Source organism: Micropterus dolomieu, linkage group LG12 (assembly GCF_021292245.1).
Source record: "Micropterus dolomieu isolate WLL.071019.BEF.003 ecotype Adirondacks linkage group LG12, ASM2129224v1, whole genome shotgun sequence".
Taxonomy (NCBI): Eukaryota; Metazoa; Chordata; class Actinopteri; order Centrarchiformes; family Centrarchidae; genus Micropterus; species Micropterus dolomieu.
Window position 1 is genome coordinate 14,380,723 of NC_060161.1, and position 15,900 is coordinate 14,396,622.

At 43.3% G+C, this 15,900-nt stretch overlaps 2 protein-coding genes across 2 annotated transcripts in view; one reads left to right on the forward strand and one right to left on the reverse strand.

Annotated features, from left to right (window-relative positions):
• The window catches only part of LOC123980006 (meiosis 1 associated protein), a 73,442-nt gene extending 63,002 nt beyond the window's left edge, over positions 1 to 10,440 (forward strand). Inside the window, exon 13 of the mRNA XM_046064119.1 lies at positions 10,364 to 10,440. Coding sequence (XP_045920075.1) covers positions 10,364 to 10,393 — 30 coding nt within the window. The 3' untranslated portion in view covers positions 10,394 to 10,440. The remainder of the gene's footprint in view (positions 1 to 10,363) is intronic.
• Positions 415 to 15,252, reverse strand: dok1b (docking protein 1b). The gene is made up of 5 exons (XM_046064117.1): positions 14,930 to 15,252; positions 4,249 to 4,572; positions 3,612 to 3,711; positions 3,314 to 3,486; positions 415 to 2,742 (listed from the first exon to the last, which is right to left on the reverse strand). The coding sequence occupies exons 1-5, from the start codon at positions 14,984 to 14,986 to the stop codon at positions 1,387 to 1,389; spliced, it is 2,010 nt and encodes a 669-aa protein (XP_045920073.1). The 5' UTR covers positions 14,987 to 15,252; the 3' UTR covers positions 415 to 1,386.
• Positions 15,253 to 15,900: the final 648 nt, after the last annotated feature.

The following is a 15,900-nucleotide window of genomic DNA, read 5'->3' on the forward strand; positions in this document are numbered from 1 at the left end:
ATCTCCCCACAGTTAAAATGCACAGCGTGTCCGACACAAACCAGCCGCCATTAACCGTCACCGGAGCAACCGAACAACAGTATTAATGCAGAGAGGGAGAAAGGAAGGAAGAAAGACAAGAAAGAAAGAAAGAAAGTCTTTGTTTCGGGGGGGTTTTTCGAGGCCCAACTTTAACGGTGTGATGAAGTGGTTGGAAACGGACTGAAAAAACAAAATCAGAGCGTGGCAGAGGGAGGGAAGTGGAGGATGAGGTCAGACTCTTTAACTGTCCCGTTTCATCCAGAACAGAAAGTCTTTGAAACACTTAAAACTGTTTTCTGATGGGCTCCTGACGGGACAAACACGCTGAGGGGGAGTAGTGACACAGCAGTTAGTGGAGTTCACTTGTGTACAGATCCACTATGGAGAAATATATTTAGTTTTTGGAGCCATTTTTATTATTAGTTATATTTACACACAGCACAGCTGTTTCTGACATATTGCAAAGGGATTGATTAGTTTCATAATTAGTTTGTCTGTACATAGAAACATATTCATATAATATTATCATGTGCAGGAAGTTGCCTCTGTAAATGGCCATGAGGACTATGTGACTCCATGACCCCTTTATGACAAATTCATCTGTTTCCGAGACCCAAATGGGGTCTTCAAGTCCCACTCTTCAACAGTAGCATCAATGTTTTCCCATTTAGTGGATGCAACAATGTCACATATATTTTTCTGGGCTGTACATGTTTTAACCCCCCCCCAATTTATTGGGGTTGAGGATGACAAATCAGCCCAAAAAGCACAAACAGAAGAATTTCTGCTTCTTTTGTCCTAAGTCTGAGAGATCCTCCAAACCTGTTAGACAATAACTCTGTCACATTGTCTCATATTGCAGGGTAACACAAAAGCAGCAGTGCAAAAACATGTTTCCCAGTCACTTCATAAGCTCGGCAGGCATTTTATAAAAGAAGAGCCAAGCCGCTCTCTCAGCTTGTTAAAGTGAAGCCTGTAGGCCGAGGTCCTTTTGGCAAATCTAAATGGTTTCTGTGTGTGTGGCTGGTTCCAACCACACTGCGGATTGATGCGCCAATTATGGGTTTGACCATGCAAACTCTCTCACTTTTTCTCAAACACGCACAAACACAGAGTTGCCCTACAATAGTTGCACTCCATGTTTCAAAATGCAACCGTAATGTCGTGGATTTCTCATAGCTGTGAGCCAATCTACTCCAAATGAATCGACTGTCTCAAAGAATTATTCCAGTCCGCAGATGCTGAAATGTGCTTAGTCCAGAGTAAAGGCACCAATCAAAAGTTGCTTTTCGGGCCTCATCTTTTCAGCATTTTCACAAAGCGGATCAACATTTCCTTTTCAGTCGCTGTATTAAAACAAGGAGGTCAAATATCTCCCAAGTTGTCGTAGATGATATCCGGGGATCTCAGCGGCGCCTGGTGGTGCTGGCTGTACCACAAATGGGCAAGTGGAGGTTTTTGCTTACACACTTTGCTGTACAGCTCCCCCCCTCCTCCTCCTCCTCCTCCTCCCCAAATATTGTTGTTGTTGTTCACATTACTGCCCGGACCTCCATGTTTCCCAGGGGGCAGCGGCACTGGCTCCTTACGAAGAAAAGCACTTCTGACCGGCTTCGGGGCTGTGACAGGCTTGGGCCATCTCGGAGTCGGAGGTTGCGGCGTGCCACGGCTCGGGCCCAGCTGCGGGGGAGAGTGTCTGCTTGCCTCCGATCCTGATAGGACCGCCGCCTCCTCCTGTCTCCTCTGGCTGTGGGGCTCCAAACGGGCCTCATCATAAATACCTGAACTAGCGGACATGCCAGCGCCTCCTTTGGCGCAACCCTCCGGTTCATCGTATATGTGATCCATGTGAGGAACGGGAGGGGACAAAGCCCCTTCTGCTTGACCTGCGGGGGGTCGCCTGTTACTGTTCACCCCTCTTCCTCCCCCTCTTCCTCCACCTCTTCCTCCCCCTGCAGCCCCATTTAGACTCAGTGCACTTGTTTTCTGGTTCAGCTCCAGGCTGATCTGGTCGTACACGTGTGAAAACAGGTCCAGTGGCTTCTTATGGTTGCTGCCTCCATGGTGATGATCCCCTTGGACGCCAACTCCCGAAGCCTCATCTCCTACTGGTCGGAGGCGGGGGGTGGGCACTGGAGGTGCGCTGCTGGTTTGGATTTGACCCTTGATGCTGTCCACTGGATCGGAGTAGAGGCAGTCAGAGCTTTGCAGAGGCAGGCGGACTGAATCTGCAGGCTCAGAATAAAGACCTGCATTTTCATCAGTTGAGGGCTGACCTTTTGCTGGCCTTGGAGGGGTCCCTCCTCCACCCAAAACCCCTAATATGGCTGGTGGTTCTGGTAAACTCCTCCCTTTGAGTCCTGCTCCTTGCCCCCTCCCTCCTCCTCCATCTCCTCCCTCTCTCTTCCCGAGCACGCCATCAGCAGAGCCTGGCTTGCTGCCGCCTGAATCGCCGTCTGCCTCCCGACTGCTGCAGCTGCTGCTGTCTCCGCTCCCCGTGGTCACGGCACTCGGCACAGCGTTGCGTATGTGCTGCAGGGACGCAGGGCAGTCTGGGTCACAGTTGCTGGGGAAGCTGAGGTGGCGCTCCTCGGCCTGCACCTTCTGCGACTGGATGGCCTGGTCCACCAGCATGAAGATCTCGTTCCCTTGCTTGGTCTCGAATGTGAAGTTACCCGGGCCCGAGTCGCAGCGTCGACCCGCCTCAAAGGAAAACATCACCTAGAAAAAGAAAGACAGGATAGAATAGGTTAAAGAAAATATTTATTTACACGTGAAAGTGAGAGTAAAGTGTGCATGAATGAATAAAGACAGAGGCGTCAGAATAAAGTAATGGAAGCTAGTCACAGAAGTCCAACAGACTTTTTTCCAGTGATCATTCATTTATCATTTTTCTTGGCACTAAAAGAAGTCTTGCTTCCTTTTTCCACTGAATTTTATTCTTTTGTTTTCTCAGAATATCTTTTATTATTACTTCCCTTTTTCGCAATAGCCAGGGGTGTACTTGTTTGTACATCTCATCTAAGTTAGTGTCAGTCTGACCTATGCATAAATAAACAAGTAGACAAACCAGACGGGCCCCTAAAAAGGTCAGTCATTTCTTAAACCCTCGTATTGAGCTGTGGCTCTGACAGAATGCAAACGCACTGCTGCTAGAAGTATTACTTGCGCGTCCTAAATACAATCAATCGTCGCAGCCTGGGCTCGTAGGGGTGTGTCAGGGATTCTTTCTGATTCCTGAAGAGAAACTTTTCTCGTAAGCACAGGGTTTGTCTGTGCGACATGTACCCACCCGGTCTCGGCCGTATCTCCTCAGCAGCTTGTAGGGCCACACCAGAACTTTCTTCTTGGTCTTTGGGTCCTTCAAGATTAAGATGTCGCTTTCCGCCTTCAGCCAGTAATTCCCCGTCAACCCGCAGCGCTCTGACGCCTCAGTGCGCTGAATGCCCACCCAAAACTCATTAACTGGAAGGAGATGATAGGAGAGGTGTTTTTGCCTTGACTTAAATTCTCCTTCATTTCATATGATCTGTGCTGCAATATTTTCTTGAGATCTTAAACGTATATAAGACTAGACTGTGTGACCTCACCCTCCTCTCTGGAGTAGTAGATGAGGTTTTCAGACATCTGCAGGTCCAGGGCTCCTCCATTAGGGTCTGCAGCAGTACTGTTGCTGCTGCCGCTTCCTCCCTGTGGACACACACAGACACTGACAGTCAGCCAGCTGAAAACGGCACCAAATTAGGATTTAATAGTATGTTATTTTTTAGGGTTTACACGCAGGAGTTTGCTCTTTGGTTTATGTGTTGAACTTTGAAGTGAGCACGAACACAAGCAGGGGAAACCTGGAGAAAGTGGGATCCACTGGAAGGATAGAGTAGGCAAAGAGTGAGAGAAAGAGAAAAAGAATAAAGAGTCCGAGAGGCTGCGACAGAGAACGAAGCGGATGAAGTCTTCCTCCTGGAAACTCCCTCTGGCTTCCTCTGCAAATGTGTACTGTTCATGTGTGTGTGATTGCTGTGGCCTGTGTAGACACTCCAGGGATGTGTGGGAAACTTTGGAATACTCATAAACGGAGAGCCGAGACAGTGAGAGAAAAAAACATTTTGTGGATAGACAAAAAATACCAACGCATTCAAATAACACACATACAGGAAGCTTGTACCTTGTTTAGTTTAGTGTTAGTCAACCTGTTTTTTGACACACACACACAAAGTGTAAAGATACCTGAAATGCGATGTCGCACATGGTATCCATCCAGTCTTTTGCGGCGTTCTTCTCTGTAGCGAACACGTGCGTCTTGTCGTTGGTCTCCACACAGAATGCTGCCATGTTTTCTTTGGGACAGCTCTCCGTCAGCGCCGGCAGGATGGAAATGCACTCAGACAAGCGGATGATCTTCTTGTCGAGCTTCCTGGTTTTCTCATTGGAACCGCTTCCCGAGCCTCCGCCGGCCACACCCCCTCCGCCCGACGGTGAGTCGTAGAACTCCAGGCGGGCGATGCCATTCTGGCTGGCGGGGTAGAGGACGAACCAGTTCTTCTTCCATTTCTGATGAGCAGGAAAATGAGGGAAAAGAATAAAAAAGAAACCTTTTATCAAAAGTTTCTAGTAACAACAGAAAAAATAACTATGTGTGAAGTGAAAGGTGAGTCAGTTTCCTTTAGATCTTTAATGGTTTTGTTCACTCTCATCAGTGTTGTTTTTAGAAGCAGCAGGCTGCTGCTTTCATCACAAGAAAAACCCACTGTACGCTACCTGCTAAGCACCCAGCAGCAGACAGACAATGTTAGCGACAAGCTGGAGAACTTAGTGGAGAATTTATCAGCTACAGAGCCAGATATTTCCCTCAGGAAAAAAAGAACAGGACTAAAAGAAGAGTCGATGTTGGACGTTAAAGTTTCTCCAAATTGGTGGTGATGGAGCAGTGGATAAGACACATGCCTTTTGGTGTGAGAGACCCGGGTTCAACTCCCTACTGTGACACACCTACCAATGTGTCCCTGAGCAAGACACTTAACTCCTAGTTGCTCCAGAGGTGTGCGACCTCTGAAAATAGCCATTGTAAGCGACAGCTAAATGAATAAATGTAAAGTTGATGTTGGTCTGTGTCTTTGTAAATAGGCGACTGTTTCCTAACACATTCGCCATATGCCAATTTTATATGGCGATAATCTGGCCATAAAATGTATTAATGCTGCTTTAATCTTAATACTTCCAACAACAACATATACTACTACTACATATTACTGAGTTGTAAGTAAGATATTAAAATGTAAGATAAGATTTTACTTATTTACTTATTTTGCCATTTTAATTTTCTTTCTTTGAATTTCCATGTTTGTGTACTTTTTCAGTAGAGAAATTGTTTTCGTATTTCAAGTGAATGATCTGTAATGTTGTCCCCTTAATATATATATATATTTTACACATGGTGGCTCCGCTTTAATCTTGAGAAGCTGTATTGTACAGTCTCTATTCATTCAACTTACACTGTAAATTTTCAGCTAAACTGAGGCTTTTTGAAGTCTCTCTCTCTCTCTCTCTCTCTCTCTCTCTCTCTCTCTCTCTCTCTCTCTCTCTCTCTCTCTCTCTCTCTCTCTCTCTCTCTCTCTCTCTCTCTCAGTTCCTCCCAGGTCTATTTCAAGTAGCAGGCTATTTAAAAATAATATGATATTCTTTGTGTGGTTCATTAACGGTGATAAATTATCCCAAAGTCCTGCGAGGTGCGGACAACTAGGCACAGCCTATGGGCACAACACCAGTGAAGCTGGGGCTCGGTCTCTTCAGCAAGTGTTCCTCCACTGCAACTACACACACACACAAGCTACGCCTACACATGCGCACTGACGACCCAGGGTGAGAGTTACAATTTTGGATTTATTCACTCACTTTAAAAACATTTATTGAAAGCTTTTTTTCTTTTCTCATTTTCTTTTTTTATTTACAGCATTAAACATTTTAAATGTATATTGTAATTCCTTGTATGTGTAAACCTACCTGGCAATACAGCTGATTCTGATGTTGAACTTTTCTAGATCTTCAGACTTTAGATTTGTTATGTATTTATTTCTCTTATTTGTATTAAACCTATATGACATCCATTTGGCCCCACCTAGAGAGTAGTAAGCCGACATTTCATTTAGGCTATTTCTGAATTTAAACCTAAAACTGAAAGTAGAAGAAAATAGGGGAGAAGGTTGGAGGGGATGACAGGGAAAAGGGAGGTTGCAACACACATCTGTCCTCTTCACATCTGTTTGGGGACGGAAGAACACTCTGCGCGTGGTTTGAGACATGAGACAGCAATGGGGAAACGCAAAATGCAGAGTTTGCCACAAATAATCAAAAACGGATGAAGAGAGAAGTGGAGAACGTTAAACGTTAGTCCACAGAGGATGAGTCAAAATTATATTTCCGGGTCTTTCTCTTAGTTCTACTCTGCTGACTGAGGCTTAATGTAGGAGGCATGTGGTGATAAATCGAACGCAGTTTGACTCATATCTGTTGCACACACCATTGCTTCCTCTACAATCAATCAGCAGCAGCAGACCACAGTTATAGCATTAGTCACCACTACTTTTAAAGAAAATAACAATTTCCTCCCAATTTCAAAACAGGTACTAAGAAGGTTTTTTCCAGTTTGATCCAAATGAGTAAGATTTTAGTGAGACAACTAAAACTGGAACCTAAACATGGACAAGATCTGCCCCCAAAACCAGATATAACCACAAAGGACATCAACTTCTCCATCCATCCATCCATCGTCAACCGCTTATCCTGCGCACAGGGTCGCGGGGGGGGGCATCAACTTCTATCTTATTTAATTTACCTCATACTATTGGTGTTGAGTTATTTTGGGCATAGGTGGTCGCTTTTTTAACATAGCCACTCTCAATCTGCACATGTCTACACGTATTTAAGTTATGAAGACAAATACAGTGTTTAAGGTGATTTTGTTTTTACTGGACTGAAATGAAATGAAGAAAAACACAAGTTTTTTTTAGGATTACATGCTATCTAATTTCCCAGGATTAAATGACTCCGACTTCGCTTTCTGCCTCAATGTGACCTATTTTCAAGTGTGCCGTGGTCTCTAACAGGTTAAAAATATGACCAAACTAGGTGACAGGTGAATCATCTCTTCCTGAGGACAGCAGTGAGGAAGCATCGGTTAACAATGATCTCTTCCTCCACAGGGACAAAAAGGGACATGACTGCACAACTTACATACACAATACTGAACATTAAGACAGTATTGTATTGCGATGGTGTAAGACTCCAGGTGGTAACATCGACATGATGACACACACGACAGAAACTAGTATACATGTGATTATATGTATACTGTATATATTGGTAAAACTACATGAGACCCAAGAACTCAACAATTGTTTGGGAAGTCCCGGTCATCCATTGAACCCTCTGGACTGTGTAAGTGTGTTTGGCTACCCCACGTCACGCTATGCCTCGTCTTATTTCTACATTTCTTCACAGAGTGTGTGTGTGTGTTTTCCCCTACATTCCATACATTACAACTACAGGTCAAATGTATTCTGCGAAAAAGGCTTTCTAAACATTGCTATCAAAGATGTTGTGAAAGTTTAATGATGATTATACATTTCAGTGGAAAGTTCTATTTGCATATCTTCCAAGATAAACACTAGCCGATTGTGTCAGCCAGTCGATAAATCGGTCGGGCTCCAAATGCAGAAAAGTAGCAATACCACAACAGAAAAAATACTCTATTACAAGTTAAAGTCTAAAAACATAGTAACAAAACTATTGTTACTGAGTCATTCATTTAGAAGAAGCATTTTGCTGTTGCAGCTAGTTAAGGTTGAGCTCTCTTTATATGCTGTTGGGTTGTTCAATCTGTAACAGTTTATCATATTTTTATAAACCTTTCTTTTGTAAGTAAAATCTTAATCTGCAGAGTTACTGCTAAATACATGTAGTGTAGTAAAAGTTGAATATTTCCCTCTTAAATGTACAGTAGATGTATAAAGTAGCATACAATGGAAATAATTACATGAAGTTACCTCAAAATGATTACTTCACAGCACTATCATACACAGCACAAAGATAAGAGATAGCTATCAGTCTGAAAGTGTAATTATTATTTGCATGATGGGCCCGATAGAACCGGGGCCCCAGGGCTTTTGTGCAGCACAATTAACTATTTAACCCTCACAGCAAATTCAGCTGCAATGATGGTGTCATAAATAAACATCACAATTATTGCAAGAGCAAAGGTGCACGCATACATGAGAGCCAGTTTAAAATTTCTGAGGCACACATATGGCAGGTTTCATAAGTCATCACTTGCACATGTGCATGCACATACTCCAACCCGTTACAATTAACTGCCAGAAAGGACAGGAAATGTGTGGGATTGTCATTACCCAGGATTCTCTTTGCTTCCTTGTTCTGCTTCCAGGTGTGCCTCAGTGTATGCGTGTGCTGTATATACATATGGGTATGTGCATCTGTTTGTATTGTTTTCATTATTCCCCATGACGCATTGTGGACCATCTGTTTTTGTGCACAAGTGCATGCTCACACACACACACACAGACTCTGAGATGCTATGAACTTTCAGTCCATATGAACATGTGATTGTGCAGGATACATGAACAGAGTGTGAAACATTAAGCCCTGTTGCAATATGGTCCCTGCGTTGGTGTGTGCATGTCTGCATGTGAAGCAGCTGCTCCATATAAGGCAACAGACCGTTATCAGCCACTAATACACTGAGTGGAAATTATGCAAAACAGATCTGACAGGGAGGGAGAGAAACTTCCTCACTGATGTCCTGCCTGTTCAAGAGAACACAGCACAAAGGACTATTATACCGTTGCGTGTGTGTGTGTGTGTGTGTGTGTGTGTGTGTGTGTGTGTGTGTGTGTGTGTGTGTGTGTGTGTGTGTGAAGCTTTCAGTTTTGTTATTTGAACAGTCTCTTTGCAAGTCCCATAGAGTATCAGCTGCATCAGGCCAGTGTAAGAAATGGAATCCACTTCCATGGACCGGACCTGAGTGCCCTTGAGCAAAGTGCGACACAACACTGTTGCTTCCTTGTTTATTTGTTGTTATCCTGGTAATCTTATTTAATGCAGAATGACTACACAGTGTTCCTGTTTACGTGTCAACCCTGTACATCAGTCAGTACATTAACACAGTAATACATTAGCTGTCTGTGTGGCTCAGCTCACAGAAAGCAGATTATGTGTGTTAAAGGGAGGGAGGAGGACAACAGAGGAAAGCTGTGTGTGTGTGTGTGTGTGTGTGTGTGTGTGTGTGTGTGTGTGTACTGTGTAATGTGTACTTAAGAGAAAGCAAGAAAGAGGGAGAAGAAGGGAAACAGGCAGACCACTGCTTTGACCGCAGAGCTGCTGCCCTGACCTCAGTCCTCTGCTGTGTCTACAAAATAAAACTTTCAAACATGTCAGGAGTCCAACATTAGGACTGCAGTAGAGAAACTGTGACTAGGAAGAGTGGAGTTAAGTAAATAATACACTGACACGCTGTTAGGTTGTTGTTGTTGTTTTTTGACCACCAGAACTGAATAACCTAAACTGAGAGTCACATTTGAAATAAACAACTTTATGTTAACCTCTCCAAAAAAATTCACCAAACACCAAATGATCAGCTCTGTGTTATTGCACCAAGGCGAGTGGAGTTTAACCAAAGTGCTATTGAGCACGTGTCGTGGATCCTCTGACTAATGCCTATTAGTGGAGCAGACAAATATTTCAAGAGCGATAACGACGTCCATAAGTGGGTCAAGTTGGGTAACACGAGTTGCGGCATGCTCACAACAACAGAATGACATACAGTGCCAGCTAGGGCTAAACGCATTTGATTTTTGATGATGGGGAATGATAACGTATACATACTTTTTCATTGAAAAACATTTAGTGAATTAGGGTGTGTGATTTTTGCAGGGATTTGTATTAAACAAAGATGTTTTCTTAAGTCTCTAGAATATGATGTGTAGGCCAGGACATCTCCGCAGCGCAACAATATTTCATTTAAAAGGATAAAATAGTCACCTATAACAAATATAGCGCCTCTTCAAATTCTTCTTAATTGTTCAGTCCTAGTGCCAACAGACTAAAAACTTCATCTAACTCCCATCCAACACATACACTGTCCTTTATCTTGAATAAATGCACTGTAATCCAACAAGTGTCCACTGTCAACTCTGGAGGAAAGGAATGGGCTTTTCACAAAAATCACATGAAACTGAAACTTATTAGCCAGCTGTGTCGTGTTTGCCTCAATCACACAAATGATTTTGCTTTTGCTTCTTTTCTGGCTCTGATAATGTACCAAAAACAGGAACCAGGATTTCAGAAGAACAGGAAATGACAAGCAGAATGGGATTAAATTGATATGAAGTGAAATGATCCCCACCCCGACTGAAATGTCCCAGTGTCTGCACTGACCTGAGGGAGATCGACCGTCCCTCAGACACAAACAGGTTGGCTTGTGCAAATATGAAATGGTGCATTATTATCACACGCCATCAGAAGATCAGTCAGTTCTGTGAAGACATGCTCACAATAGGATCAACCGTTCTGTGTCCACCAATAGTCTTACTGGAAAACAGTCCTCAGTTACAGTTTTCAATTTACAGTAAACGTCTTTTTTCTGGGTTTCTTCAGAACCACATTACCAACGCCAACGGAATTACACTCATGTTCAGGCCACAGCTACAATTATGTCTGAACTAATGACTTACTTAGGAGGAGATTACTGTGAAGAAAGCAATAAGCAAAGTTACTTCATACCGAGATGCATGACAGACAGAAAGCGTACTGAATTTGGCTTAGGAAAGAATACTACAATTAAAAATGAATGAGTGTTGGTGTGACAGTAATTGGACTTATGGGATTCACACCAACTATTCCAATCACTGTGAGTAAGAACTCTGCACGTCAAATCATTCCCCTCTACTTCACATCAGCAAATGACCAAATCATGCCATTCTACGCCTACAGGTATATATGTGGGGAATTACACGCTGTCCTGCGTCAAGTTATTTCTCCATACTACAAATGATCTGGTCTTTTTTTTTCAGAGAATGATGATTTGGCATCTAAGAAACTACCCATGACAAGACAAATGTAGAGAAAAGACAAATTAAAATCCCATTAATCCATCAGGCAGTTCTTGCTTTAGATGTGATTCCTTGTGTATAAATCTAGCCTCAGGGTGTGTAATACTACTTTACTCTGACACACCCCGTCGGCTTAAATGGCAGCTAGCTCCTGGATGAAGCTGTCTTCATCGTCTACCATCCCCACATTTGCAGCCTCTACGGGTAGCTGCCAACATCAACGTCAAACTAAAAGCTTTTTGTAGTTTCAGGGTGCTACAGAACCACCGACTGCAGGTCAAAGCCTCTGAGATCTGAATATGTGTGTGTGGCAGACAAGCAGGTGCACGCACAGGCCACTATCTTCACACTAAATCTTTTACACAATCACATCGCTCAGCTGCACGTCTTTCAGCCACACAAGGAATCAAATGACTGTAATTACAGGAAAACAGCAGATAATGACTGGCTGAGACCGCGCCATGCTCTGGATGTTATGAATATCTTTGTGATGCAGCGTGCGTCAGACTGCAGAGGGAAGTGCAGGTAAATGTTTCTTCCAGTGTCCTGCAGTAGTGTTTGAGAGGGCCCTGGGACGTGTTTCAGATCTCCAGTGTTTCATTAAAGGGGCACATCGCCAGTGCTGCACATGAAGTTCAGTTTATTCGTCACGAGGAGTTCTACTTGAAAACAGTTAATGTCGCCTGTGTCTCTGGAGAAGTCTGACAAAACAGCAATGTCATCAGTATGCATACATGTTTCGGCTTATGTTCACACTGCACAACTTTATGGAAGAGCAATACTTAGACGCTGGAGTAGTCCTTTAACCATACGTCTGAATGAAAGGATGACAATGAATGACTTTTCACAGTGACTATTGCTGTACAAAGTGTAATTACAAGTGTCAGTTGCTGTCTTTATCAATTAATCTTTCAATTTGGTGGCGCCCTGTTGGCCAAAAGGTTAAAGACCTCCCTCCTCATTTACTCTTAAATCTCCTAGGTACCATCAAATGAAGGCATAAATGCACAAAAATACTTGTATTAGAATACGATTAGAATCAATCCCTTGTGACACAACAACTTGAGACACTACGCTGCTAACGCCTGGCTATAACATGCTAGCAGCTAAACCTCTGTTGAAATGGGCTGACTTAGGCTATTATCAAAAATTAGCAAGTCGACCACTTTGCACAGCCAAACATCAAGTAAGTGCCGCAACGCAAGATGTCTCAAGCCAGGTAATATTCCTTACTAGTCCAACAGCAGGAAGGCCAGGAAGGGTCTGACTTTTATTTCACGGAGCTCCCGCCAATGACTTAAAGACAGTCCGAGATTTACTTTAGTCCGGCCTCTTGCTCGGTCACTCTTTGCTTCTTCCGTCAACATCCTCTTCGGTCTCTTCGCCTCGGCCATTATGTCCGTACTGAGAATATCAAGCTAGCTTCTTCCTATAGCTGTTTTGTCTAAAAAAAAAAAACTATAAATGGTTATCAAATGGTTCCTAAACTGGGGTTCGAGCCAGCGCAGCGAGGACAAGCATGAGGTAAAACAATCTGATTCATTCGGGAATGTCAAACAAACCTTGGGGCCTCTGGTGCCAGCAAGACAATCAACTTTCAGGTTAAAAAGGTTTCTTCAGAAAGCAACATTGGCAAACGAAGACAAAAAAAAACTGTCCAATGATCAAACACATGTGTCTTGTCCATTTTTTCAATGTAGTGGTTTGGGCAAAGTTTAATTAGAATTTTTCTTTTGCACAACAGTCTCAAATAGTCAAAAATATTAACTCCCCAAATACTGTCAACTATCCTGTATATTAAAATCAAAGTAAAAAGCACATGAAACATCGATGCATCTTGATGGTTTTCATCCTAACAGCCTGCAGTTTAAACTCTGAAACTGAAACCTGGGTTGGACGCGGTTGCACTGGGTTGCACTTCTAAGTCACATTTTCCGACCGACCACATGGGAACGAGCCTGTGAGTGTGTGCGTCCACTGACAGCTACAACGATTGCGTAACTCACAAAACAAACCTTACACCAGTTTCAACACTTTCAGACGTTGAGCTTCCTGTGCTATTCTTCTATACTCTGACGCGTTTCTATCTACCTCTGTTCTCTTCTGCCCTACTCCGCAAAGATAACGTGTTATTTTTGAAAACGTGGAGATTTTGTTTGTTCATTTGCTATAGTATTTTCTGCTGTTGGTAAAAGGCATTGAAACTGTGTTTTGGGAGCACGAATGTCTATTGTTGCGTGAGTTTCAGGGCAGGAAACAGGGCCCGAATGTTTTGTTGATCCATCTCATCTGACCAGAGAGAGAGAGACGACTAGACAAAGACCCTCTTACAAATCTTAAAGAGTAAATGATTTATTTTCCAGCGGTGCGCTGGAAGGCAAAGGCAAGGTTGCATGGAGGCCAGGGATCCAAACAAACACACACACACACACACACACACACACACACACACACACACACAGAGGTGTTATCACTGACACTTAACTGCGTCCAGTCCTGCTGTGTGATCTCCTAATCTAAAACACGAGATCACAGAGTGTCAGAGGCGGCTTGTTGACAGTGTTTGCAATGGTGTGAACAGCTGTATGTGCAGCTAAGATGGAAGTGGAAATATGTCTGCCAACTTTGAGAGAAACGTCTCTTTCACCGTTGTGTCAAGGCTCCAGCTCTGTGCTTTCTAGCTTTCTTTGTGAGGTGTAGGCTATATTTTGGAAAGTCACATTGCAAAAGTGAATGTAACAGCTTTCACCAGGCAGCTCACTTATCTACTCCAACAAAGTGAGTGAGGAGGTGTCAGTTGCTCACACACAGCCACACAAGCAACACCTCTCCAACCTATCTGGCTGTCCTCCTTTACTCCCCCAAAAAGGTGCTTTAGTCCACTTTGGTTTTAATGCATTTCCGTCCCCCTCCATTTTCTGAATGTCACTACAGCTTATACCCTCCCATAAACACACATGCACACTGCTCACACTCAGATATGCATGGCAGGTTTACTCCATACCACCACATCAAAACAAGGCCAGATCAGTAAAAAAGTTCGATCACTTCCTGCCTCTGCAGCTAGGTTCAGCCTTTGAAGAACACTAGGTATAATGGCTGCTCTGTAATTGCACCAATATGTGCTCTATTTATTTGTCATGATGTGAAACGCTCCTTTCTGGTTCGCAACTGGGAATAGCCTCATTTAACGTCACTGTTAATGAAAAACATGTTTAAGACTTAATGGGACACTGCCATCTTCCTGGATAATTTATTTTTCATAAAATACCTGCATATAACACTGCTGTGAGGATTTGTGGTGCCTTTACCTAAACTGACATTAACAGCCTTTATTTGTGTCCTAAAAAATATGGCGCTGCTTTTCATCATTCATATGTTTCTGGAGAGAATCGTTAGATTTTTTTCTGTCACGAATAACATCACTGTCTATTTTCTATAAGGACTTATATATAGTTTTGATAGGCAGTAGTGACCTTAACGTGGCGTTTTCTTACTTACTATATGGCTTACTATCCTGTGGTACTTCTATAACATTCCTAATGACTCATGAAACATTTTAGGTTGTGACCTTTAAAGAGCTTCGTGGGATGTTATCTCCTCCATTATAACTGATGTAAGCCTTTAATATTCCTATTACATTTATATCCAAGATCTAGTTATAGGCCTATAGCATCCTCAAAAGATGTATTATGGGGTCTCTAGCTACAGATATTTTTCGTTTGGGTCATTTGAGTCAACGCTACAGCCGTCCAAACAAAATAACTGTTCATTCTTGGACTTACCTTTCCAAACTTTTGATGCTGCACATAAAGTTGTCCCTCCTTAACGTGGGTGTCCATGCCCCCCAAACGCTCCGGGGCCACCCTCCCTCTTGAAAAACGAGATCTGACTTGAACTTGACGCAGGACAAAAAACACTTTTTAGGGGTTTATTTTTCCTATATACCCTAACAACTTCCCCCTTCTCTCACTTCCGCTCCCGGGCCGTCAAAAGTAATTTATCGTGCCGCTCGCGCACAGTTCAGGGTGTCATGGTGGAAATAAAAATGTCCAAACAGTGGCTGGGTGGTCCCGACAAAGTTAAATAATGTCCAAATGTTGTCGGCGGGTCGCCTATCTGTCGCCTCTCACTCCTCCTGCAGGGCAGGACCAGTGGAAAGCCACACTTACTACACACCATGCAGCTTCCGGCTACAGCTTTCACAATAAAGCCTAATTAACGAACATCATGGAAAGTTATTACATGTTCAGAAATATTTATGTAATTAGCAAGGGTCAAACTACCCATCTTATGTGCCCCAGGGCAAAACAATTTTTTGTGTGTCCTCAATGATAAACAATCAAGGCTCTTAAACTAGATTCTGATTCAGGGGGTCTCCACAAGACAGGCTCCTGACATTTAAGTTAACACTGTAGTCTACTTTAGTTGATAGAGTGCATGAAGTATGACCACATTTGCAATTAATGAAAACCATACTGTGAACCTGAAACATGAAATTGAAATCTGAATTAGGTGACATCCGGTATCGTGGTAACCCTGTGATGCTTGACGCAGCTCTCGCCCTGCAGGAGGAGTGAGCAGCGCGTGGTGAGCGCACCGAGCCGCTCTTCTTCCTCCTCTCTTCCCTCCTCCTCGCTCTTGTGTAACTTCTCTGTTGGTTGCAGCTCTGACACACGCACATAGAAACTATAGATGCACAATGTAAACTGTACTATAAACTGCACCAAACAGCAGGTAGTGTTTATTTTGGCAA